The 26917-nt window shown below is 50.2% G+C and overlaps 1 protein-coding gene and 1 long non-coding RNA gene across 4 annotated transcripts in view; both read left to right on the forward strand.

Annotated features, from left to right (window-relative positions):
* Positions 1–461: 461 nt before the first annotated feature.
* FOXA2 (forkhead box A2) lies at positions 462–3929 on the forward strand. The gene is made up of 2 exons (XM_077871963.1): positions 462–865; positions 1881–3929. The coding sequence occupies exons 1-2, from the start codon at positions 779–781 to the stop codon at positions 3201–3203; spliced, it is 1410 nt and encodes a 469-aa protein (XP_077728089.1). The 5' UTR covers positions 462–778; the 3' UTR covers positions 3204–3929.
* Positions 3930–6135: 2206 nt separating this feature from the next.
* Positions 6136–26917, forward strand: part of LOC144297831 (uncharacterized) — a 33580-nt gene continuing 12798 nt past the window's right edge. Inside the window, exons 1-2 of one of the 3 annotated variants that reach the window (XR_013364685.1) lie at positions 6136–6606; positions 17573–17775. This is a non-coding gene — a long non-coding RNA (uncharacterized LOC144297831). Of the gene's footprint in view, positions 6607–17572; positions 17776–26917 lie in introns of those variants that run through there. The other 2 variants (XR_013364686.1, XR_013364684.1) reach the window with 2 other exon arrangements.

Raw genomic sequence — 26917 nt, forward strand, 5'->3', positions numbered from 1 at the left:
GTCCCTCCTGCCACCGGCACTCCCGGCGCGCGCAAGGGTAAAGGGGGCTGGGGCAGGGAGCCCGCGCGCCCGCTCGCCCGCGCGCCCCCTCGCCGGCCCGGTACGGTGCGGGGCGCGGCGGCAGTGGGGCGGGCGCCGGGCGCGGAGGGGCAGGTGCCGGGCGCCGGCCGAGGCTCCCTCTCACCTAGGTGTGAGCTGATTATTCAAATGGGCTGCCCCGGGTCTGGGGATTGGAGGCCGGCGCCGGCGCGCCGCGCTATATCACCAGCCGCCCACGTCACTGCGGCACTTGTCCGCTCCGCGGTCCACACCTCCTCCTCCTCTCCTCCTCCACCTCCTCCACTCCTCCACCTCCTCCTGCTCCTCCTCCTCCTCCTCCTCTCCACCTCCTCCCTCTCCCCCCCACCCGCCCCCGCGCCGCGCGCTTCCCGCCGCCTCGGGGCAGCTCGGCACTGCCAACCTCGGCCTCCGCCCGGCAGCCCGCGAGCGCGGCGGCGGCGGCGGGCGGCTGGCGGCGGCGCTCCCTGCCGCGGGACTCGGGGCCGACCTCCTCTGGTCTCCGGGCCCCCTCCTCCCGTAGCTGACCCCTCCCGCCCCTTCCAACTACCGCCTCCGGCCGGCGGAGGCAGAGAGAGGGAGTGGAGCCGGAGACAGGGAGTGCGAGGAGAGAGGGAGGGAGGGGACGGTGCCTTGGCTGACTTTTTTTTTTTTTTTAAGAGGGTGGGGGTGGGGGGGTGATTGCTGGTCGTTTGTTGTGGCTGTTAAATTTTAAACTGCCATGCACTCGGCTTCCAGTATGCTGGGAGCGGTGAAGATGGAAGGGCACGAGCCGTCCGACTGGAGCAGCTACTATGCCGAGCCGGAGGTAGGCACTCGCCTTTTCCAGGGGGAAGCAGGGTGGCGGCGTTCGCACCGTCTCCCAGCCTCGGGACCGCTCCTCTTGCGGGCACCCGCCCCCCACCCCCAGCCGCTCTGGGCAGCCGCCTTTTCCACCCTCCTTCGACTCAAATGGGTCTCTTTTTTATACGACACACTGTTAGCCTTGAGATAATATTAACTTTGTGATCAAATATTGACTTGCGGCGCCTCCAAATCCTCTTCGTGGCCGAGCCACGCACTATCCTAACAGAGTTATGTTTGGCAGCGCGCGGCTGGGGAGGGGTGGGAGGTCGGCCGGCGAGGGGGTGGGGAGCTGGAGAGAAGGTGGGTAGGCGTCGGGGGCCGAGGTGGAAGCAGAGTCAAAGACTAGGAACAAAGAGAAAGAAAGTTTGTGGCTGCAAAGCCCAGCCGCGTGTAGCCCAGTCCTCGGTCTCCTCCCTGCCGCTCCGCTCAGAGCCTCCAGCTGGCCCCAGACCCTGCGCGGGCACTGGGTTTCGGCTCCCCCGGGGCCAGAGATGGGGTCCCGGGGCGGGGTGGGGGGGAGGGTGAGCGGAGAGGACGCCGGGACGACCTCCGCCTGGGGCCGCCGGGCGCCCTGGGCTGGGACCCTCCGGTTGTTCACCAGGGTCGGAGGTGGCGTCCGAGGCCGCGGCGCGGACCCGGTGTGCCGGCCGGACAGTCGCGGAGGGAGGATGCGTTCGAGGTGCCCGGCCTAGGGGGGCTCCGGGGAACCCTGGCTTGAGAATCCAAGCGAGGCGCACAAGGGCTGGGATCTGGCCGCAGGCAAACGGCAGCAGCCTGCTTGCCGCCTCCTCCGGGGCGGTCCCGGCGCTCTCCGAGCGCGGCGGCCACGGCGTCCCCGACGCGGACCGGGCGAGGGAAGGGGCCCCAGAGGGCTCCCCGGAGGCAGGGCGCCCGGGCGGGCCTGGCGGGTGGGAGGGCGCGCACGCTCTCGCCGCGGTGCTAACCCTGTGCGCCTCGCTCCCGGGCTCTGTCCGCAGGGCTACTCCTCCGTGAGCAACATGAACGCCAGCCTGGGGATGAACGGCATGAACACGTACATGAGCATGTCCGCGGCCGCCATGGGCAGCGGCTCCGGCAACATGAGCGCCGGCTCCATGAATATGTCGTCGTACGTGGGCGCGGGCATGAGCCCGTCCCTGGCCGGCATGTCCCCCGGGGCGGGCGCCATGGCGAGCATGGGGGGCTCCGCCGGGGCGGCCGGCGTGGCGGGCATGGGGCCGCACCTGAGTCCCAGCCTGAGCCCGCTCGGGGGGCAGGCGGCCGGGGCCATGGGCGGCCTCGCCCCCTACGCCAACATGAACTCCATGAGCCCCATGTACGGGCAGGCGGGCCTGAGCCGCGCGCGCGACCCCAAGACGTACCGGCGCAGCTACACGCACGCCAAGCCGCCCTACTCGTACATCTCGCTCATCACCATGGCCATCCAGCAGAGCCCCAACAAGATGCTGACGCTGAGCGAGATCTACCAGTGGATCATGGACCTCTTCCCCTTCTACCGGCAGAACCAGCAGCGCTGGCAGAACTCCATCCGCCACTCGCTGTCCTTCAACGACTGCTTCCTCAAGGTGCCGCGCTCGCCCGACAAGCCCGGCAAGGGCTCCTTCTGGACCCTGCACCCCGACTCGGGCAACATGTTCGAGAACGGCTGCTACTTGCGCCGCCAGAAGCGCTTCAAGTGCGAGAAGCAGCTGGCCCTGAAGGAGGCCTCGGGGGCCGCGGGCGGGGGCAAGAAGGCGACCGCGGCGGCCCAGGCCTCGCAGGGTCAGCTCGGGGAGGCCGCCGGGCCGGCCTCTGAGACTGCGGCGGGCACCGAGTCGCCCCACTCGAGCGCCTCTCCGTGCCAGGAGCACAAGCGAGGGCCCCTGGGAGAGCTGAAGGGGACGCCGGCCGCGGCCCTGAGCCCCCCGGAGCCGGCGCCCTCGCCGGGGCAGCAGCAGCAGCAGCAGCAGCAGCAGCAGGCGGCCGCCCACCTGCTGGGCCCTCCGCACCACCCCGGCCTGCCGCCGGAGGCCCACCTTAAGCCCGAGCACCACTACGCCTTCAACCACCCCTTCTCCATCAACAACCTCATGTCCTCGGAGCAGCAGCACCACCACAGCCACCACCACCATCAACCCCACAAAATGGACCTCAAGGCCTATGAACAGGTGATGCACTACCCTGGCTACGGTTCCCCGATGCCGGGGAGCCTGGCCATGGGCCCGGTCACGAACAAAGCCGGCCTGGACGCATCGCCCCTGGCCGCAGACACCTCCTACTACCAGGGAGTGTACTCCCGGCCCATAATGAACTCCTCTTAAGAAGACCCCGACAGCGGGCTAGCCTGGGACAGGGACAAGAGAGAGGAAATGGGGCGGAGAGTTTGAAGAAGGGGTGTTGTTGGAGAGATCCAAGGAAGAAGAAAACCATCACATCCCCACCCCCAGGACAGCAGTCTCCCCTCACCCTCTGCAGCTCTCCCTCCCAAATAGATAGATGGGCCACACTGATATTATTCTATATAAGGAGGGAAGGCAAGAAGACAAACAGTCAAAACAAAAAAACAAAAAAGAGGAAGAAAAGAGCAAAAAGCCTCCGATCTCCACTGCTGTGTAGACGCCTGCTTCTTTTAAGCATTTGCGAGTTCTGATTTTTCATTGTCATCTTCTCCTCCATTGCTGCTGTTGCAGGGAAGTCTTACTTTATTAAAACAACAACAACAACAACAACAACAACAACAACAAAACAGAAAATAAAAAAAACCCACAAACTTTTGTGAGTGACTCAGTGTAAAACCATGTAGTTTTAACAGAGAAACAGAGTTGTACTATTGTTTAAAAAGAAAAAAAAAAGATGTAAGGGTCTGTTGTAAATGACCAAGAAAAAGAAAAAAAAATGCATTCCCATTCTTGACACGGTGAAATCCAGGTCTCGGGTCTGATTAATTTATGGTTTCTGCGTGTTTTATTTATGGCTTATAAATGTGTGTTCTGGCTGGAAGCGCCAGAGTTCCACAAATCTATATTAAAGTGTTATTGCCAGTTTTACACCTTGAATCTTCAAGATTTTTTTTCCCTTTGCCTGACTTAAAAAATAAACAAGTCTAGATATTATTTAATGTGTGTGTGGGGGGGATCCTGGCTGGTTGCAGATTTCATTTTCTTTTGGTGAAGGGGGGCATGACAGTTGTTTTGACAACATTTTATTATTAAAACTTTCAGACATACTGAAGTTGAACAGGTTTTACAGAACACAACGTACCCATTGCCCAGATCCTACAGTTATTGTTTCACTATACTTCCATTGGTCAATTCAGGTTATTTTTTCTAAATGCATTTCAGATGCAATCAGGTACATTCAGGGTGGTATGGCCATAGACCTGAATACATTTCAAAGTAAATTTCAGACATCAGTATACTTCCCCCTAAACAGTTCAGCAAGCTCATCATTAAATAGAATTCAATATTGTTTATGATTACTTTTGGAGTTTTGAGTTTATCTTTACACACAATGAAACACAGATCGGAGGTGGACCATTTCCTGGGTTTGATAGAGGTTTATCTTCAAAGTCAGGAGATAACTATGTATCTCAATTTCCCATCTGGGCCACCTGAAGGTGCACTGTGGTTGATCTCTCTTGGGCTCCTGGGGTAGGGGGTGAGGGGGTAGGGGGTGGGTGGGGGGGGAAACTGCTCTGAGGTGAAGTCTGGATTTTACTGTATTTCCAATCTTAGGCTTCCCTTCAAGTCGGTGAGCTCAGATTGGATTTGCAAATTCCTGATGCAGGATTTTCATCTCTGCCTTTCCCGCACCCCGTTACCCTCCTGCGGACCTGGGAACTCTGCCTGGATCCATTAGCCTCAGGCCTCTGCCTACACTCCCCTCGGCCGTCCTAGCTGTAGCCAGAGAGCACGGAGGCTTCTGGGACCACCTCCTTCCCCTCCAGCACCAGATCTGGAGAAGCAAGACTTTCTCCCGGAACTGGTGTTTAAAGGGATCACTCGGGGTGATGGTCCAAATCTCCTTTCTAAAATAAGGTATATTTGGGGATGAGGTGAGGATAAGAGGGTGTCTTGCACTGCTTGTCAAGTGACCCTGGCCAGTGGTGAGAACCCAAGGTCTGTGGATGTGCTTACTCCGTCCTCACCACAAACACCGATGTCTCGGACACACTCAGTGAGCCCAGGTTAGGAAGCCAGGATTGCAGGGCCAAGGGTATAAGGAGGTGTCCTGGGAGCCTCAAAAGAAAAATACAAAAGTATGAAGACTCAGAATAAATTCTTACAAATCTTGCTGTGTCTTCCCACAGATGGCATAGCTGCCCTAAGTAGGCAGAGGCCCAACTGCAGACCCCAGAGGGGAAGCGCAGCCTGGGCGCACAAAAGGTCCCGGCTTTGGCTCTGCCTGGGGCTTGTGTGGGCCTACAGGCTGGAGGGGCGAGGGCAGGAGCCAATGTCTCCGGAGACTTAGGGATGTAGGATGCACAGCGAAATTACAGTGGGCAATGACTCTCCGCAGGCTTCTGAAGCCAGGACTTTTTGTCTCAAAGTTGCACGGCTCAGGACCCTGTTTGCAGGGACTAGGTTTTTGGGCTTGTTGAGTGTCCCAGGTTCATCCCAACCCTGGGGATCCCTTCGGGCTTCACCCTCTGCCACCTTTCGAGGTGTCTGCCCCCTCAAGCCCTGGCCTTCCCATAGTTTGAGAGTGTTTGCCCTCCCCCGGCCCCCCTCCCCACCAACCGTCTCCAAATCCCTTTTTAAGATGCCACATTGTCCCTGGAACACAAGGAAGAGAAATTGGGGCGGGGTGGCGGGGAACCGGAGGCCGCGGCCAGCAATCAGGCCCGTCTCTCCCCCCTGGCAAGGACACACACGTCGTGAGCCCGGCCTGAAATGTGTTTCATTATCACATAAAAGGCTCCCGTGGCGAAGGAGCCGAGAGGCAGGGCCGGGGGCCGAGTGGGGGACAATGGAGGCTGAAAGCGCTGCCCTAACCTGCTATGTTTCGTATCGCACGCCCATTGTGCGAGGGTCGTTTTAAACTACTTAGCGCTCCCCCCTCCACTGATCCCGGCCGATAAGATATAGTTCTGTCCGAATACATAAAAAGGATGTCGGGGAGCGGGGCGCTTTCGGAGGCTTTTCTGTGCTTCTTGTGTCTTTCACACACATCACCCCCCGCCCGCCGCAGACCCCTCCCCCAGCCCCGCTGCCGTCTCCCGGCTCGCAGAACCCTCCGCCCGCTTTCCCCAACTCTTAGGTATTGTAGGGTGCGCCGTTTCTTTTTTCCCCTCTCTGCCTCTTTTTCTTCCTTTTCCCTGCGCCGTCCGCGCGTCAGTTTAAGCAACCGTGATCTGTGAATAAACAAAGTCAGTAAACAACCGAAAAAAACATCCTAGATCCGAATTCCAGGAGGGTAAACTTTCCATGCCACGTCACACTTCAGCAAATTTGCACAGATATTATATTGCCTCCCCCTCCTTTATTATTCTTTTTTTTTTTTTTGCTAGGATCCCATTGTACTTAACTGAATTTTATAACGCTGATCGATATCTTGGTAAAATATTCATTTTTAAACTAGCGGGCAGTGAAATCTTTGCTTTGTGTGCTAAAGTCAACAGTCGCTCGGGTTGAGCTCAAATAAATGCGGAGATGCCTCGGCTCGGAGCAGTCGGCCGCCTCCCTCTGCGCGCTGGACGCTCCGCCGCCGCCCGCCGCACCTCAGGTAGGGAGCGCGCCCACTCGGGTCGGTGCCCAGATCCCCGGGACAGCGTCTGCCCCCCGGGCCCATCCGCGCGCCGCCCCTCCCCCGGCCAGTCCGTCTCCCTTCCGAGAGCTCCGACCCGAGGGGCTGGGGGAAGACAGCGCGGCGGAGCGAAGTCGGGCAGACAGCCGGGTTTGGGAGGGGGCCTCTTCTGCGGGGACTTCCGAGAACGAATGGTGTGGGTGGGTGGGGGGCGAGGAGTCGCACGCCGATCCACTCCGGGTTCTGAGCACAGAGTTTGGCGGTGCCCCGAGCTACAGGAAGCCCGCACAGGCTCCTGCAGCCGCTCTGCTGGGGATTCGATCCGAGGGCCCTAGGTTTCCCAGGGACAGTGGGAGGATGGGGGTGGGGGCCTGACTTGGCCTCAGAGTCTAGGGTGGGGGTAGCGGAAAGCGGCGTGCTGGTAGAGGGGCAGGGGAAGAGGCCCGAGGGTGGCGAGGCCCTTCCTCCTGGTGCCCGGGGCGTACCGGCTCCAGGCTGGTCTAGGCGTGTGCCCCAAGCCCGTTAAGCCGGGCGGCAGTGGGGGTCGACGCCATCAGGCAGCAGGGCAGGGACGCGGCCTTCCTAAGAAAGGAGTAAACTTTCCTTCTTGCTGCGACAAGTGGCCGGTGCCCTTTACGCACAGGCGTGCACCGGGGCAGACAGGTTCGTTAGCCTCGGGGGAAAGCAGCGGGTCCGGGGAGCGGGGGGCTCGTGGGGGTGACAGAACCGGCCACTGGGCAATTTATCCTCCTTCTCCCAGAGGCTGGCCCGGGACAGGGGCGCGCTGCGGGGCGGGAGAACGGGGTTTGGGGGGCCGGACAGAACCAATCGCGTCTTTCTGCCGCCGGTGGGGAGGACGCTCGGAGCACTTGAAGTTCCAAGCCTGCCAGCTGAAACTGCAGGAACCTCGAGGTTCCAGGGCAGGCTGTAGGGTACTGCAGAGTCGTGTCTCTTCTGGGGTATACCAGGTATTCCCTGAAATCTGCATTTCCCCTAGGGTGTTTGCTGTAACAGGGCTAGACATCCGGCCTCCGAAATCCGCGCAGATTTCTAGGTATTTCGCCAGGCGGGGAGAGGAGTGCCCTCCCGTCTGCCCTGGAATCACCAGATCCCGAACCCCCGAAATCGGTCCTGTGATTGAGAGGGTCAGTTATGTGGGTATCTCGGTGCAGGGACCGTGGGCCCCGTCGCCGCCTTCCCCGGTGCCCGGAGCCGCGCGCCTTTGCCCACTCACCCGCGGCGGGCTGGGGAGCGCACCTGCCGCACTCCGAAACCCGGGCTCTGGCTCTCGGCTGGCTACCGTCCCTAAACAAGATGGAACGCCCGCAGGACACACGGCTCGGCTAATCGTTTTTAAATAATTAATGCCTCCCATTCCGCTGGTAATGCATGGCCTCGAATCCGTCAATTACTTGTCATTAGACAAGTGTCGCCCCGCGGCCTTCCCCGGGGCCCTGGATGGCGCCCTGTCACCCGGCCCAGCCCACTCGCGGCCAAATGAAAAGGTGCCCGGTCGTTGGAGAGCCGGGTGCGGGGTAGCCGCGGCCCTCCATTCAGTGCGAGTTTTGAAAGAAAGACCGTCGCTGAAGAGATGTAATCTTCCAAATGGCCAATTTAAACGCCCGATCCTTATCGCCTGCCTTCTCCCGGCTTTATAAAGAAAAGCCGGTCCACAGAGCTTTGGGGGCCTTTTAATCTGGGGGTGGGGCGCGGGAAGCGAGATGAGGCTAAGAGGGCCTAGGGCAGGTGTTTGCTCTGGAAGGTAGCTGGAAGTACCTCGGGGCAACTGGCTTTTTCTGGGGGCAGCGCGTTCTCCTAAGCGTCGTCGGGGGCCCGGAGGTACTGCAGGCCTTGCAGGAAAAGGTGCGCTGAGGCGAGTCTTCTGGAATGTATAAACCAGAACCGTCCTGAGAAAGCGGCAGGGCCTTTTCTGGCGGTGAATCTTCACCCTGCAGAGGCAATATGACAGGGAACATTCTGGGAGTCCCCCACCCACCGAGGGCCTGGACACTGCAGGACAGTGGTGCCGACTATTGCTCACTGACTTTGCAGACACCAAGTCCGTCCTCCGCACGGAAGAGGCTTCGCGTGCGCGGGGGCAAACACACACACACACACACACACACACCTTAGAGCCTCCAACCCCAGTTTGCTATCCCAGCCTTAGCTGAAGAGCAAGATTTCAGACCCCAGATGCCTTTGCTGGGTCAGGGCCGCTGTGGAGACCAGCCTTGGCCACAGCACCATGGCAAACTGCACCCCCCCACACACACCCCTGCCAGCCAAAGGGTGATGGAGTGAAATGAAAACAAAAACACAAACACAAGAAAAAAAATTTCCCCCACAGTCTGCAACTTGACTTAATTACATTTCTGCTGCTCCTTTCCCCCTTAAAAGTTCTTCTTACGGTAAATAAATATCTGAGTTTCTCAGAACCTTATGTGTCCTCTTTGAGCAAAAACAGTGTTCTGTATCTGCTCTGTCCCTCTCTCTGCTTTAGAGTTCAGATCACAAGTTTCTCATAGCCTCTATGCCCAGGACTGGTTTTCCTCTGAGAAGATGAGAAAAGAAGACAAGAGGGATGGAGAAAATAAGAATCACGAGGAGAGTGGGAGAAACTTTAAAAAGAAATCGAAAAAAAAAAAAAAGAAATCGATGGGGACAGGGTAACTGGAACATGCCCATGTGCCTGGTTGCCCTCGAGGGCCCTGAGGTGAGCGAGATTTAGGCCTTCGGCTTCAGACTCACATCCTTTCTAGGGCATGCCACAATTGTTTAAAAAAAAAAAAAAACAAACTAAACTCCTTTAAGATGAGATTCACCAGATATGGGCAGGATGTTGCAGGCACCTCCAGAGACAAGCAAACAAAAATTGCACAGAATAGATACTGGTCCCCAGTGGGGTTCAGGGAGGTCCCCACCTCCAGAGGGCTTCTCCCTTTGACAAAACTCCCAGGGAGTGCCCAACCCCAGAGTACTCCAAGGGTTGCCTCGGAAGCCTAAATCCTGGGGCATCTTCCCCATTCAGTTCACAGCCTTCCTGCCCACTCTCTTATCCTTTTTTCTCCTTTCTTCTTTAAAACAATCATGTGTGTCCCCCTTCACCCCCTCCCGCCATTGTATTTGTTGATGACCTAACACGCTCACACCAAAAGCCACACACAGAAAACCAACAACGTGGGATGGGAGGAGAGACCAATTATGATTGAGGCTAACAAGCGGGGAACACCCAAGTTGAGGCCGGCTGTCTCCTGGGAGACTGATGGAGGCTTACTTTACAAGCTGTCATTCTGTCCTGGTCCCTATTGCCAGATTGGAGGTGATTCCTATTCTCCCCTCCCCCTCAGCCCCTGCACCCATGGGGCTTCTTCCAGATTCTTTGTATATTCTCTGCCGAAGAAGCTGCCACTGAGATCCCTCTCCTGCACAGGTAGAGAGAGCAGAGTTGTTTTAGCAACACTGTCCTCCCAACAGTATGCTTATTCTCAATTTCTCACAGCAGTGGCTGTTCCTCAGAGCTCTGAGCTCATTGCCAGCAAGACATGGACTGGTCTCACACATGCCTGTCTTCCTCACTAGGTTCCCCGTTAAAAGTCATCGATGACTTACCCTTTACACTTCTTCCTTCCTCCTCTTCCTTTTACCCTTCTTCCTATTCTCTTTTTTCTCCTTCCTCCTCTCCTCCTCTTCCTCCTTCTTCTCCCTCTTCTCCTCCTCTTCCTCTCCTTTTCTTATCTCCCCCCCACCACCACCACCAAAGAAGGGGGAATATTTCACTGTCAGAAAACACAACCGATAGCTGGATTGCTAAAAGAAGCAACACAAATTAAGCTGTTGTCATTCATGTAAAAATAGAGGTCTCACTTTCTCATTGGAGTACGTGTCTGAGGTTTACCCCCCTCTTGAAGCTAATTAGAAGCAGTAATACTCCCTCCGATGTCAGGACACCATGCCAGCAACGTCATGTTTATTTAACTTTAATACATCAAGCTAACTGAGAGGAAAAATTTCAGCATCAACAACATGTGTGAGGAAGAAACACCAGAGTATTTCTAGCCATTAGAACTTCGGAATGAGAAATTGTTTGCTGTGGTTCAGTTCTCAAAGAAAGGATTCTGCTTCTGCTTGCTTAGAAGGTTGAGGACTAGACTTCCTGCATAGGTAAATCAGCTTTTCTATTGTTTCATTTATCTGAAAAGAATAAAACCACAGGGCTCAAGAATCAGCGGGGATGTTTTTGGACTGGGTTTGGTAATGACCCCAGCAAATCAAAACAGGATTGGGTGCGTGTGAAGTTTGACTTGTTATTTCATTAGAAAGATGATCCCAATTCATTATCCCTTCTTTTTTCACAAAGCAGCCATAATTATTAAATGGATTTCATTGGGAAATTTTTGATCATGTGAAAAAGAACACACACTGCTAATTTGAAGACATGGTTGTTAAAAGCATATTACTTGGAAGTGGAAATATAATATTGAGAAGTGTTTGGAGGAGAAAGCTTGAGAGGAGTTAAGGCATGAGGTGGATGGCTGGAGAACAGGGAAGGGCAGAGGATGATTACATGTTATTTTCTATGAAGGAACAGGGTGACATGTCAGCTAGGGCAGGACCTGGGTCATAGGGAGTCCTGTATGGAGGCCAGAGGCATCTTTAGCAAAGGAATCAGAATGCTAACATGTGGAGTCCCTGGTATGAAACATAGACCGTCTGCTCCAGCTCTCTGCTTGCCTTGACTTCTAAACCCCAATCCAAGAAATTTAAGACAAAAAAGACCAATCCATTATCTTTTTCATTTATCTCACAACTCTGAGTTACATTAAATTGAGCTGTTCGTTTGCAGAAAGAAGTTGTATCTTCAACCACTTGCTGGCTGAGATAATTCACCTTCTACACAGAAAAGTGAGTTAATTCATAGCAAAACTTGGGTCCTTTGTCCTAGCATTTTGGTGTTTCTCAGCTTCCGCCACCCCCACACATCCCTCTCTCTCTTTTCTTTATTATAATTTTGTTCATTTCAGCACCAATGAGTGGGGTCCCTCATGTGACAGACACTGTGCAAGGTGTCTTCATGAACATGACCTCCTTTGAGCTCCACCCACCCCCCACCCCCCACTGGTAGATGTCAGAATTTATGGGTTGTGGAGCTGGGGAGGAGACAAGTTAGGGAACCTGCTCTGATTTCAGAGCTCAGCATTAAACTCATGTCTTGCAACTCTATGTTCTTTCAACTTCCGTTGGCCTCCTCTGACCCTGAGCACAGAACCCTCTGATTTCTATGAAGTAGGAAATCTGCCTTCTCCAGAATACAGTGAGCTGCCATTGGTAGAGGCGAAGCCTGAAATGTTAGGAGAAGGCTGGAAAGAAACAGGAAGATCTGCAGAAGAAGGAGAAGTGGGTATTCCTTGCAAGGACAGCAAAAACCTCACCTGCTGTCCTAGAAGAGATTAGAATGTATTATGTCTGAGATCACGCTGGATTATTTTCCCTTTTGAAGCAACATGATATTCCTATGTGACCATGGTTTCTCAAAGCCGGCCAGAGGCTTAGTCAGACCAGGCTATGGCTGCACCCCTCTGAAGCTGCTGGAGAACTCTGGCTAATGTTGGAGGGGAGGAGACTGGGAGGGAATCAGCAGCTAGGTGGCTCTTAGGGTTTTTTTTTTTTTTTAAGATTTTATTTATTTATTCATGAGAGACACAGAGAGAGAGAGAGGCAGAGACACAGGCGGAGGGAGAAGCAGGCTCCATGCAGGGAGCCTGACATGGGACTCGATCTCAGGTCTCCAGGATCACTCCCCGGGCCTAAGGCAGGTGCCAAACCGCTGAGCCACCCGGGGATCCCCTGGTTCTTAGGGTTTGATTAGAGAGAGAAAATGCCAGGGAAGAGAGAAAATTGTTAGGGGCAGAAAGAGTGACCTGACATGGGCTTAAACAATTCACCTAGCCAGATTATTTCTGGAGATGTAGCCTGCCAGCCGTATTCCTTGCTGGGGACTCTGGAGCAGGGGCCGGGAATGTTCTGAGAGATTCTTGCCTCTGACCTCCCCCTGACCCACACCTGGTGGCCAGACCGCACAGGTGACAGCACAGCTGGAATGCACACACCGCCCACAGCTGGGCTCCAGTGCTGCCCTGGCCCCAGCCCTAGCTGCAGGAACAGGAGGTCCCAGCCCCCACAGCAGGCCTCCCCCTCACATATATACAAATGCAGATCTGGATAAACACTGGCCTCAGAGGTTTGCCCCTGAATAGGATGTTGGCCCAGGAGAACTGGCCTGCTTCCATCAAAGAGGGAGGATAGGATGTGGCCCAGCACTCAGTAGGCCTGTGGTTTGCAAGAGAAGCACTACCCAAGCCGAGCGTTCACGCGGGAGCTGCGCGTGGCACATGGTGTGTGCAGGGGACGGTGGCTGACACCAGCTCGCGCCAGGCCCTGGAGACACAGTGTGGAATAAGCAGGGCCCTCATGGAAACAGGCTTGGAGTAGAGACCTCCTTTTTTTTTTTGGCTTATCGGAAGATAAGTTTTTAGTGGTGTGGGGTTTCCTGCAGACTTAGCATCTACCATCTGGGGATTTGGGGGAAGGCTCTGGGCAACTGGATTCTAAGGCCAGTGCCACACACAGGAATGTCTAGGGCACTGAAAGTGCATGGAGTTCTAGATTAAAGCACACTCCCACTCTAAACTGGATACTTGTGGTGTTAGGTTGAGGCAGAGAGAATGCATCCAGAGTGACATTCACCCACAAGCAGGTTGAGTGCTGAGCCTCCTCAAGACTGCCAGAAAAGGGGTGAATGCAATCTTCTGGTGGTTTACAGGGACAAGCAAGGGGCAGACATCCAATCTATATTTGTGCACTCTCCATTTAATGACCACTCCCCTCCCACCAGCGGTTTGCCAATTAAAGGCCAATCTCTCTTGATTTCTTTGCTTTAAAAGGACATTTCGATTCACCCAGCCAAACAATTAAATCCCCCTCTCGCCTCTCCCTTCACAGAGCTCAGGAACAAGATGCTTCCCTATCTCTTGCCAGCATCGAGCAGTGGGAAGGAGCTGATCTCAGGTGCTAACCTGCAGTTATCAGAATGCCAGACTCATTTAGGGAGCTCAACTCTGGAACCCGAGGCGATCCCCTCATTGATTGTGGAAAGCGCTGTTTAGATTTTGTCCTGGCTCAGTAAACAACTAACAGTAACTGCGGGATTTCTTCCTTACAGTCAGCTGAATCCCTCTCTCTTTCTCGCTCTGATACACAGGCGAGCGCTTGCACACGCGCACACACACACACACACACACCACATACACTCCTCCCCTCCCTCAGGCACCTGATAATCAGGAAGGGGTGTCAGACCACCATTCTTTTGTAACATCCTCAACTAACTCCTCTCCCCATCTCCAGTAGCTGGGTCTTTTGGGGTGGTGGGGCTATGTCTTCCTCCAAGAACTCACATCTCTCCCAAAGCACATGGCCTCCCAAGTTCCTAAATCTGTAGGGAAAGCTCTTGAGAAAGGGTTGTGCTTTGGGCTCCTTACGGTACCAATTCTGAAAGTCCCCACCTGGCTGAAATACTTGCCAGGGACTTCCTTGGGCTATTCCTTCTCAGCCTCCCTTCCCCCACCCCAGTGCTTCCCAAGATCCATTGTCTTTAATAAGCTTGTTGCAGCTCAGACCCAGCTGAACAAAGTTGGGGGTGAGGGGCGGATTCCTGGTCTGCAATGCTGGACTGGGCAGCAGGGTCCTAGGTACAGATCTTTTTTTTGGGGGGGGGGGTAAAGGCGAATTAAATTGGCAAATTTACTCTGATGATCAAACTTTTGAGGTTCTTAGGAAGATCCTCATTTACTCCTCAATTACTGGTAGAAAAAGAGAAAGATGCTTCCTATTGTCCACAATTTGCAATTCCCTGAATAGACCATTTGTTTTAATTAGGTCCCCTTCATTTAGCTCTATCTGCAGGAACAGGTTTGCTCTGAAGTGATTGTGTTGAATGTGTGCACTCTCCCATCTATTTGTGTAAAATAAATAGAAAGACATAATTGCCAGTCATCACAACATCACAATATAAAAGATTGTGCAAATCCTAAACAATGATCATTTAAAATTCAATAATTTTTAGAAAAAGGAGCCAAATAATAAATAAAGCACGGTTTCCCTGAAGGTATTAGACACAATCAGCCTGCAGCGAGTGTGCTTTTAAAAATTAAGCAACTTTCTCTTTCCAACTTGGTCCTATTTCAAATGGAATTCTTTCCTTGTTTGTTTAAGTGCCTTTTACATGAAAAAAAAATCTCAATTTAGATCACTTGAACTTCACATACAGTTCTTCAATATCAGCCAGCCTCAAGCAGAAAAGATTTCTTAAAGTCTTGCAGATCTAATTCCTGATTCTATTCTTCCCCAAATGCCAAAACTCTAATATCTTTAATTTTTTTAAGTTCTTAATCTTGTAAAAAAAAAAAGTTCTTAATCTTGTCCATGAGCTCTACAATTTTAGAAAAATAATTTTAAAAACGGCAGATATTGTAATGTATAAATTCTTAGGACTTCAGATAGAGATGTATTTCACAGTATCGAGTGTTCCACAATAAAGTACATTCAGCAATTTTTTTTAATGAGGGATAGTTCTTGCAATTAGATCGCTATTTTATTATATAAGCAATAACAACTTAGGCCATTTCTTAGAACCCCTTCCCTTTTCTTAGTACAATTTTGTGACGGAGGATGCACCTGGGGTTTTGATATATTTATTATGTACCAAGCCATCTGCATATTTGACGAGGCTCAACTATTTCTCTGCACCATGTACAATCTTTGCTGTGTCCTGAGGAAACGGAAGAATAACAGAGTGCCGTCTGCTCCACCACTTGTGTTGCAGTCTTGGGTGTAGCTGTTCACATGCAGCTCATAGCATTCTAGCTTCGTTGTCATCGATAGTGCTATTTTGTTAAATATCAGCTTGGCTATGACTAAAGCTAATTACCCAATTGCACTTCATATTTGCCTCTAAATTTTATGCTTGATAAAATAGCTCAATGATGCCAATTAAACCTCTCCTTTCAAAGATGATTTCTTTGTATTTCTCAAGGCTTGTCTTTCTAGCTATGAAATTTGTACTGAAAATATTTCTGGGGGTAGAAGATATATTGACCACGTTTGGATTAAGACTATTAACAAAATGTATTTTTAAATGTCTCTGGGTAAAAATGGAATAGATTCCATGTAGAAGAGGAATTTGTTCTATTTACCTTTTCCTTTGTGCAATGTTTGTGCAGACCTCCCCACACCTCGGGAGTAGCTTAGATATTTTGTAATAGTTCACCATCTCCGGAGCCCAGGCAAAGCCACGCTAAGTTTTGGAAAATAATTCAGGAGAAACTCGCAGATATTGGGACACAGGGTGTAACCTCCCACGGCTCTCCGAAACAAGCGACGTTCTGTTTCGTCCAAGGGGCGAAAAACACGACCTAACCGTGTTTACATGTGTACTCAGCCATGAAATTGAAAATTATCAAAGTTGAAAAATGCAAATCGAATTAAAACTGGGAAAATTGTCTTTGGAATTACAGCGGCCTGGAGCCCCCAGGTGTTTGCTTAAATTGAAACGTTTAGAAAATTAAAAACCCTAAATTGCTCCCTTCCGTCCACCCCCACCCCACTTCTCCGCCGTTTGAAATGTGTTCTTTAGTTCTCCTGGAAATGCACTGAGGCTCAGGCAACCACCGCTCGTCCCAGGCACCAATCACACTGAAACAGAACTTTTCCTTAAAAATTGTCTCCCTTTACTGGACGTCACTGAAGTCGGGCGTGCTTCAGGACCCGAGCCGCATCGCTCTCCTGGACTCCGGCTTAAGGCCCCGCCGGAGGCTGCCAGGCCGGGTTTTGCTGCCCGCGAGGGGCCGGGGACCCGGTGCGGCGCCGCGGGCCGAAGCCACCAGCGCTGCGCCCCCTCCCGCCCCTCCCCCGCCGGGGGCGCGCACCCGGGAGGGAGGGGGGCGGGGGGCTGCACCCCGGGTCCGCGCCCCGCGGCACCCCCGGTCCGCGCAGCCGCCGGCCCAGCCCGGGAGGCTTCTCGGGCGTCGGCCCGGTGGTCCCACGTCGGGGGAGCCCGAAACGGGGAGATGTGGCTCTTTGCTCGCCCCCTCGGTGCTCACTCCAGTAACGCAGGGCTCCCGGGCCGGTGGAGGAGACCGGAGAAGCAAGTGTCAAAGCATCTACTTTTTAGAAGACAAGGCGAGAGATCTAAAAAGCAATCGGTGGCGGGGAGCGGGGCGGGGGGGGGGGGGGACGGGGGCGCATCATCCTTGCCCAAGCGCAGGGAACAAACCCCAAGCGGCCAACCCCCCAGACGGGGCCAAGCGCACCCCGAGTCGGCGGCGGCCCTTCCTCCTCCGCCCGCCCCGCCTGGCGCCCGGGAGGGAGGTCCAGCAGGTGCCCAGGGCCGCCGCCCTCCGAGCGGGGCCCTGTGTGGACGCGGCCGGGGGCGCGGTGGCTGCGGACCCAGCCGGGTGGGAGCAGGACCCAGGCAGCGGCGCCCGCGCTCCCCGGGCCGAGCGGGGGCCGAGCGGGGGCCGAGCGGGGGCCGAGCGGGGCCGAGCGGGGGCCGCGGAAGCCGGGCTCACGGCCGGGAGGTGCCGGCGGGCCTGGCCGAGGCGCGCGTCCCACGCCGCAGCCTGCGCTGCCTCCCGTCGGGGCACCGGTGCGCCAAGCGCGCTCAGGCCGTGGTGGCCACGAGGGCCCTTTTGTCCCCCGGGGGCGGGAGACCACTGGTGGCCCCGCGTCACTGCGGCCTCGCTCCTGGCTTCCCCCCAGCCCTTGCAGAGGTGAGGGGCAGACCCTGTTCCAGAGACGCCGGAGGTCCGGTCCCGAGAACCCCGAGAGGGGCGAGGCCCGGGCGGGCGAAGCCAATTTGTGTCTGAAACTTGCCCCTTTATTTCCTCTCCAGGAGCCCCAGGATCGAGACTAGCTCAACTATGGCTGAGTAAACAACCAGTGCTCCCCAGAGTTTTAAACCTACGCATAAGTTATGGTCGCGTTTTGGAGATTCGGGACCCAACTTCGAAGGGGAGTTGTGGGGGGCATGTTTATGTTTGTTATTTTCGAAACCAAGTAAAGGAAGCAGCAGCCAATTAAAATGAAATATTTTTATTTGCCTCCAACGTTGTCAGTGATTTGTCCCCGGGGATCCACAATTTTCCCAAGCCTGTTAACGGGTGACAATGAATGAGTGCCTCGTGTAATTTAATTTTCCTGTCACACTAAATAGAGCTACATTGTAAACCTTGGATCTACTCTTACTGATAGGATCGCCTTGTTTTGCCATTTGCACCATAAAGACCCCCAAAAGGGACACTGTATTGTGACCTACACTCTTGAATTATTCAAGAACTTAATGACATTTTCCATTTTAAAAAGGGAGCTAATTGCCATGGATGTAAAGCATGTGACCTTCTCTGGGTGCCCAGTATGAGAATGTATGTACCATCTGTATGTGCGTCCAGGAACTGCAGAAAGCGGGCAAAAACACAAGAAGGATGTGACCATAAATGAGCTCCAAATGGACATGGAATTAACCACATTATTTAATTCCACCCCAATCCATGACATAGTTTTCCAGAAAGTTCTCTTACCTTACCTAATTTTTTTTATAAAATCTCCCATCAACCCAGGCCTATTTTTTGGGGGTATGGCATAACTTTTTAGCTTGCACAGTAACATTTGAATTTTTGAAATCCAGTATGTTTTCATTAATGTGAAACTACTTTGTGTGATGTTAAGCAAAATATCTAATAATCTGCTCCCCTTCATCTTTTCTTTTCTGGCCTTTCTTAATTTCATTATTTTTTATGCAATAGGAAAAAGAAAGAACTATAAAGAAATTGCACCTCAGTATTTGCTCTTCGAATCCAGCTTAAGTTTCCAGGAAAGCCAGCACTGAAATGCTTGAGGACCAGGATTTTCACTCTTCAAATTCCTTGAAAATGGACGCTTATCTTTTCTCAAAGTCCTAAGACTCCCAGTGTATTTCCTACTGTCCCTTACTCTTTCCCTAACTCTTAGAAGAAAGCTTCATAATTTTACAATCAGTGTGCAAAGATGCTCTGATGCTTTTCCCAATTTTTCTAGGAAGTCCACAGCCAATGTTAACCATTCTAAAAGGGAGAGTAAATTGGGAAGTAAAACACAATCCATCCAGGGCTGGGTTGCAAATACTTCTTTTGAACTTCTAAGTGATGCTTTCAACAAGGAATCTTCATTTGGTCAGAGAACAGACAGTTCCCTTTTAAAAAACACACCATAGCTTCACTGAAAACTAAATCACTCTCTCCGTTAGGCTGTGTGAATCCACATCTCTATTTTGTAGAATTGGTGGAAAAGAAAAGAAAATACATTTGAACACCTAACACAATTCTGATGGATCCCACATTAGATTAATCTGACACAATTGCTGCCATTGCAGCCTGAAGTCATGTGCAAAACAGAGCGTCCAACATTCCATCTGTGGAATGATATTATTTTAAAGAAGTTTGTCATAAAGCCATTATTACTCACATTGTGTAACAGAACACTGCTTTCATATTTCTTCAGAAGAAACTTGTTTCCCTACTTGGTATTATGTCCTCTTTGTGTACCGTAACATGGCAGAAAAAAATGAGTAAGGACAAATAGTCTTCATGGTTAAATAATGAGGATATACTTATGGAATAAAGTTTAAAACTCTTTCAAATCAAGAAAACTTGCAACAGATACGGGATGAACAGAGATCCACCTCCTGGCAAGTTACCTGTGCAAAAAGCACCATGTGATGGGGCAAATGTTGATTTCATTTCACTGATTTTTTTTTTACTTAGTTCTCCACATTAAAAATTGTTTTGAACAGCTTGATGTAGACGAGAAGACAGAGAAGCAATTACATGGGTCTCCCGCTGCATGTCGAGATGCTGTCTTGCATTCTATAGCATTATAATCCAGTAAGTTTCCTGCAGTGACTGTGTGTTCAATGTGAAAATTTGATTTACCTTCTAAACTGTCAATGTGGATAAGCTGCAGTTATTTTTTTCTTTTCATCTTAAAAAACAACTTTCTTGATCTAGGACCACTTGAAGGAAATTTTAAGTACTGGGGCAAGTTTATGGCTTCTTTAGAGCACAGCAGAACCCTCTCCTGCCTCTCTTTCTAGATTGTTCCCTCTTCAGAATGGATTTCTGTGTTGATGATTCAGAGAGCCAGGAGGGATTTTATCTTCACTGAGTTTGAGTGGATGGTTCTGGAGGGGTGTGTGAGAGATTCTGAGTGAGGGCCACATTTCACCCAGTACTCATCCCCACCTTCCCCTGCCCTCCAAAAACCAAAAGCAAAAACAACAGCTTTGAAAAGCATTCCTGGCTTGGCTTTTTGGTGAAGGGTAAACTAAATGCCTTTCCCACAGGGCAAGGACGACATTTTAGTTCCTCATCTGTAAAATGGGTTCCTTATTTCTTCATCAATCTATGTCCCTAGAGTGAAGGGACATAGTGAGGCTTTGCACTGTGTCTCCTGGCATTGATGGAGATTAAGAACACTGTGTACTCTGGTTATTTTTCAAGATGTTGTGTACACACTGAAAGGGAAAAACAGGACAATTATTGAAGGAAAAATAAGGTAGCTTATGATACAAAAGCAGATATACTGTCAAACCAGGCTGCCCTTATGCATATGTAATTTTTTCCACTTTTCAGGTCCTGGTAGGCTTTCCATGGCTGCAGTGTGCCAACAGCCTGGGAGGGGGCTTGTCTTTTTCCATTTTTACCCCCATCAGGAAGACCAACGTGTACATGTTTTCACCCTCAATCCTTTTTTTTTGTTTTTAAAGATTTTATTTATTTACTCATGAGACACACAGAGAGAGGCAGAGACACAGGCAGAGGGAGAAGCAGGCTCCTGCCAGGGACCCCGATGTAAGACCCGATCCTTGGATCCCGAGATCACGACCTGAGCCAAAGGCAGACACTCAACCGCTGAGCCACCCAGGCATCTGTCCCTCACCCTCATTCCTGAATTTGTTTACACCATCCGTCTCCTCCTCGAAAGATTTTAAACTGTTGATATATGGCTTTTAAAATGTCAGAGGTAGCAAAAGTTGATGCCAACTTTGACTTATTCTATTTATCTGAATGTATGCATTTACGTATATTCGCTGGACTTCTGACTAGCCATTCTTCTTCAGCTGGAATTAACATCAAGATAGTTCAACTCTGACCCAATTACTAAAAATACCTTTTAAAACAACTCCACTCCTTCTGTTTAGTAAATATTTATCTTATGAACATGGATTGTGGTCTGACTCTCCGTTAGGTTCTGCCTTCGCGTGGAGCCTTGTCCCTGAGAAGGTGGCTATAAAATCACTCAGCAATAACATTTTCCAGCACGAGCAAGCGTGGCTGTGGATGTAGGAACCCCTGGCTCTCGTGTGTTCGCTTTCCTCATGGAGCTCAGGGGGTACAAAACTCTGAAAGGATTTTCTATAAGATAGATGAAGCTCAGGTGTTATACTGGTTCTCTGTGATGCCAATTAAGTGTTTGAATCAGGGAGTGATTAAAACATGTATAAAATATATCTTCAGTGAGGCCGAATATTCTAGCCATAGAGGGCATCACTTTTCTAGTGAGAATATAGAGACTTCAAAACATACCATTAGGATGCAGTTCACTTTTCAAACAAAATGCAAATGACTGCCTGACTCTCCTTGGCCACATTCTTACGTTTTCTCTAGATGTGTTATTCCCAGCTACCAGAGCAAAAAGATGAGAGGCAGGAAACATGCTGTTTTCCTAAGGGCCCCACGTGACAGAAAGCACACGAGCTTCTCCGCAAGCTGAACTCTGACCATCACAAGAGTGTCCCCAAAAGGCCATAACTTTGCTGTCAAATTCAGATTGCTCCTGGATGCTTTTCTCTGAGTTTTCAATGAATATCAACTGAGGAATGAGACACAAAAGCAGACTGTCCGTAGAGAGGCGATAGTCCAAGTCCAGATGGGTGCTGTGAATGCATATGGAGCGAGATCTCAGGACAAAGGGAAGGGGGCACATGAGAATCGAGACTTGCAGCCTTGTACCAAACCACCAGACCAGCAAGGCATCAGAAGATGTCAACCCAAGATGCTAAAATGTGAAAATGCTGATTTGCCCTGCAGTGCAAATGGAAGTTGTGACAGGTCGCCTAAGTAGACGTTTAATCTTGAAGTCACTAAGCTTACCGTGACTGAATACTGACCAGTGGCCAATTTTTATAAATTCCTGGCCTGAAAGTAGGTGACTATCTTGAGACGTTATTACTTTCCAATGACCAGAAAAAATCCACAGACACGGAGTGATTTCTTGTGGTGAAAAGTGCTCCAGTACCCTTCTCTTGTGAGCCTTTCTTTGGGGGCTGATAAAATTCTCAGCCTCATGGAAAGCAGAGTACAGCCAGCCTGTCAACAGGCCCCTTGAGCGCCCTCCTGGGGTAGGCAGAGCTTGCACAGCTTCCCCTAGTGAACCCTGGACTCGGTCGGGGGTGGTGGTGGGGGGCACCAGCAGCCCAGGACACACAAACCAGTGCCTCTGCCACCTGCCCACCAGAGCACATGTGTGCCGTGCTGATGGCCACACATTCCAAAAGAAAGGGGATCACGGGTCTCAGGGGTCCCAGGATGGGGAGAGTTGTACTTCGTGCCATTTTCAATTATTGGGGTGAGGGAGAGTATAAAAGGCACAGAGTTCAACCTGTCTTAAGTGAAAAAAATGTCAACCCCAAGACCCCCAGATCACCTCTCCTTTCCTTTTGAAGACTGAGTGTCTTTCACAAGCTGGCCATTTACTGCACGGGGGTTTCTAACATAATGTGATTTTTTAGTGTGCTTTGTCTCTGTGGAGAGGCTTCAGAAAGCCCTTGAAGTCCTCAGCCTTAAATCCATGTTAATAGAGGAAGTCCTTTTTTTCTTCTTTTTTTTTTTTTTTTTTTTTTTTTTTTAGGTGGGGAGATTTGGTTGGGAGAAACATTGACCCAGACTGCACTCTGGGCTCTGGGTAAACTAGGGCAAAAGACCTGATATCGTCTGCTGGGTACTTATTAACCACTGCTCATTTGTGGGATCAATATTTCAAGCAAAGGAGTCAACACGCAAGATACCCCGCCATGTACATCTCGTTTTTTTCCTTGACACACAATTTCTTTTATAAATGCATCTTCTGGAGAAGAAAAGGCAGTAGGAAGGACTGTGTCTTTTATCTGCGGGATATGCAAAGCACATTTATTTTCAGCTTTTATCTCCGGAATTGTATGTTGATCCCATACATATAGATTGATTTTGTTCAGGTAGATAATGAAAAGTCAAGTGGAAAATTACACAATGGCACTCACGATCCTAGTCTTATATCAGTATATAAATTGGTTTATTATTTCATTCTATTAAAGAGGCTTTTTTTTTTTTATACCAGGAAAACTTCAAAATGCATCCTGTTGTCAGCCTCCCTGAATTTTCATTTGGGGGAGGAGGTAGGGAAGGGGAGCAGAAGGATGTGATTTATTCTGCTCCCTTTGCTAATTGCATTGGCAACATGAGCTTCCAGAGTAGAGTATCCTTGCAGGTCCTCCCCCCATCCGCCTCCCGGGCCCACTTCAGGGTCACACACACAGTTTCTGTAACTCTGGGACCTTTCTGGGCCTAAACAAAGATGTTCACCATCCATGTCCTTTTCCATAAGTGGCTATTTTTTCCACTCCAGTCAATTCTAAATTTGGTCACGATGACTGCAAAAGGCAAGTCCCAAGAGGCCAGGGGCAGCAGGGTGGTAGCCGGATAAAGGCCACCACCGAGGACAGCTTGGAACCAGAATCTTGGAGGAAACGTTATTAATAAACATCTTCTGGACATTTGGTAGCCCATGGAGCTTGCTCCAGCTTAAAGCAATTAATTCAGGACACTGACATAAACTCTCCAGGTCTTTGACAGCTTGGAGCCGAAATAAAAATGCTAGTTCTCCCGGGAAGAGAAGAGGCTGGCTAGCTCTTTTCTGGACTGTTTGCTTATAGGCCCAGAGAGCAACCTTCCTTGCAGAATGAAATGCAAGGGCACAAACAATGTACCAGGGAGAGAATAGAAGATGGGAATGAACAGTTTGAACTATTTGCTCAGCAGAAGGGCACCACAATGCTGGGGTACTGGGTTTCCCATGCATCCACTGTCCCTTCTTTGGGGTCTTTTGTTGTTCCCTGTCTCCTTTGGCCAGATAAGAGCACAGCTGCAGCATCGCAGCTAAGTAAGGCTGTACTTATCCCCCTAAATCTCGGGGTGCCTATACTGTAGGGGGTTAGGCTCAGCTCTCCTTTATTGTACAGGGGGATGGAAAGGGGGAGAATGGAATGACAGAGTGGAAGACGGGCACGGAGGAGCTAGGACTGTGACATGGCTTGTATCTGATTCATGATTTTTCCCTTTCTTTCTTAAATCTGAGCAGAGATCAGATACAATCTTTGCAGGGCATTTCTATAAAAGGGTTCAGCGATTTGTACTGCTTGCTAGACCGAAATGCTTTTTGGGGAAAAGGAGCCGGAGGAGGTATGCATATAGTGATTGGAGGTGGGAGGGGGGCTTTTAAGGCAGAATTTTTGGTTTAAATAATCAGAGTTCTCTGGCTGCTGGAAAGAGGGGAAAGTTTTGTTTTCTTTTGTTTATTTTTTTATAAATTTATTTTTTATTAGTGTTGAATTTGCCAACATACAGAATAACACCCAGTGCTCATCCTGTCAAGTGCCCACCTCAGTGCCCGTCACCCAGTCACCCCTACCCCTCTCCCTCCTCCCCTTCCACCACCCCTAGTTCATTTCCCAGAGTTAGGAGTCTTTATGTTCTGTCTCCCTTTCTGATATTTTCCACTCATTTTTTCTCCTGAGGGGAAAGTTTTGAATTGGCAATTTAAAAACTGTGTTTGGTGATGATCTGACACTTCTAAAAATCATTTTGGACTCCTCCTTTTCAAACTTATATTGCTCAGGATAGTAATGGATAGAGGCTGCTGGAATCAGAGTTAAAAACAGGGTGATCTGGAGATGAACATAAAATATACTTTTGTAATTGCCATAAATTACCCCTCTAATCAGAGTAAATGTCACCTAAAATATAATCAAATGTTCTTTCACATTTGCTCTTTTAAAGTCAGAGCCCATTTTAAATGCCATAAGAGACAGTAGACATGGTAATAATATAAAAATAAGCACAAAATTTGGTTTACATTAAATTCATTTTAAAGTCAAAATCTGACATGGGTTTGCACTGTCGTGTGTGTGTGTGTGTGTGTGTGTGTGTGTGTTCCAACTCAGTGGGTTTTGCCACCAATGTTGGTTTTGGGAGCCAGGCCACAATGCTTAATTCTATTGTAATAAGGTTTATTTAGCCTGAATGGTTTTATAAGGTGAAAAGGCAAAAAGTTTAACACTAATGAAAATTCACAGCTTACTATGATTGCATTAATTGTTCACAGGCCAGAAGCCCACCTGCGGGAAGTACAAAGTTTCAATGCTGTTTTGTTTTTTTTTCACACTGACAAAACTCACAGGAAAAAGAAAAAACAAAACCTTCTGTATATTTTTCCTGCTGGGTGGTCAGAAGGAAAGGCCATGGAGCCAAAGGCCTCCCATGGAGACAGTGCTCTGTGAGAGGGGCCTCACGTGCCGCAGCCGCAGCCGCAAGAGACGAGAGCACCTGTCGGGCCTCCGCCACTCCACGGTGAGCTCTGCGTGTGCCACCTGCGCGTGCGGGGGACAGCCACGCACCACTCCTGGCGGGCACAGGGCCTCCCTGCCCGGAGACGCCTGCCCCATGTGCCCAAGTCCGGCTCAAGACATCCTGGAAAATGTCATGTGCCCATTGTCCAGTAGAGCTGCTAGGTACTTTTAAAGCCAGTGAGTATTAAATTTGGTCTAAAAGATGTGTGTGTGTGTGTGTGTGTGTGTGTGTGTGTGTGTGTGTTCTGCCCTGCAGGGAAGAAGCAATAGAAGATGGGGGGAGGGAGAATTCTATTTAGACATTTGCAAATGTGTGTTGGAACCATGAAAAAAAGGATTCCTTAAAATATGTTACTTTTGCTATGTTTTTGTGTAAACATGGATGGATGGAATAACCTTTTTTTTTTTTGTCTGTAAGGATCGCAATAAAACTGTCAAGTACAAGATGTTATGCATTTCTTTTGCAAGCACAGATTTTAAAATACTGTATTTAGTACAGAAATGTTAGCACATAATAAAGGACAAACACACTTGCTTTTCTGATCAGGTGCTTAGATTAAATGTGTGCCACCTTTATGAAAACTGGGGCCAGGTGAAGGAATCGTAGTCTGCTTGGGTAAATGAATTTCTTTTCTCCTCCCTAACTCTTGACATGAAGAAAAACTTGCCCAGGGCAATTTTTCTCACACATCATTTTAAGAGTGATCTGAAAATTATATTGAATTGTTGTGGGTAACTCAGGGAAATTACTTTTCTCCTTTTGAGATCATGGATTTCCACAAGAGGGGAAATGTTTTTTTATTGCCAATTTCTGCAAAGAATGCACATGTGACTGGTATGCTGCACAAAGCTGCACACGCTGGGAGGCCTCTGAGGAGGAAGGAATGCCACAGTGGAAGGCAAAGACACAAATAATGAATCAAGTTTAAAGGACTGTGGTCAGAAGCAAGGAGCAAGTGATACTGATCTTATATGAGACGGGCTTGGACATCACACCAGCTGCCACGGGGTTTGATTAATGAGGCATTAAGGAGATCGAGTGACACTTACAGCTAGTTACTTATGGTGCTAATTTCAAAACACTTTGCAATAGACAAAGAGACTCTGCTCATAATGCAAAGTAATTTGTGGTTTGTTCCTGGTGAATGCATTTAGCGAAGCAAATATAGTTATGCAGAATTTAAATTAAGGTTGACACTAATGTAAACAGAACCCAAGAACCACTGTCCAATAATTTGATGAGGACACAGGTTTTAATCAAGCCTCTTCCACTAAAATAGCAATTTAAATCCCCATCGTTTAAACTGGATAAAATGCTTAACCATGAAGGTTGGGGGAAAAAGAAATTTACTGGAAAAGATAAAAGAAACACAGTATCTCTGGGGAAACTGTGACTATACTTTGAACCAACAGAGGGTTACCATGCTGATTTAAATATCAGGTTGATTGTAGGGCCAGAGTCTAGGAATTTGAGGGCGTTTGCCATGTATCTTTTTTTGTTGTTGTGAAATTGTGGCTTAACACATTCTGGTACTATTGACT

This window comes from Canis aureus, chromosome 26 (assembly GCF_053574225.1).
Source record: "Canis aureus isolate CA01 chromosome 26, VMU_Caureus_v.1.0, whole genome shotgun sequence".
NCBI lineage: Eukaryota > Metazoa > Chordata > Mammalia > Carnivora > Canidae > Canis > Canis aureus.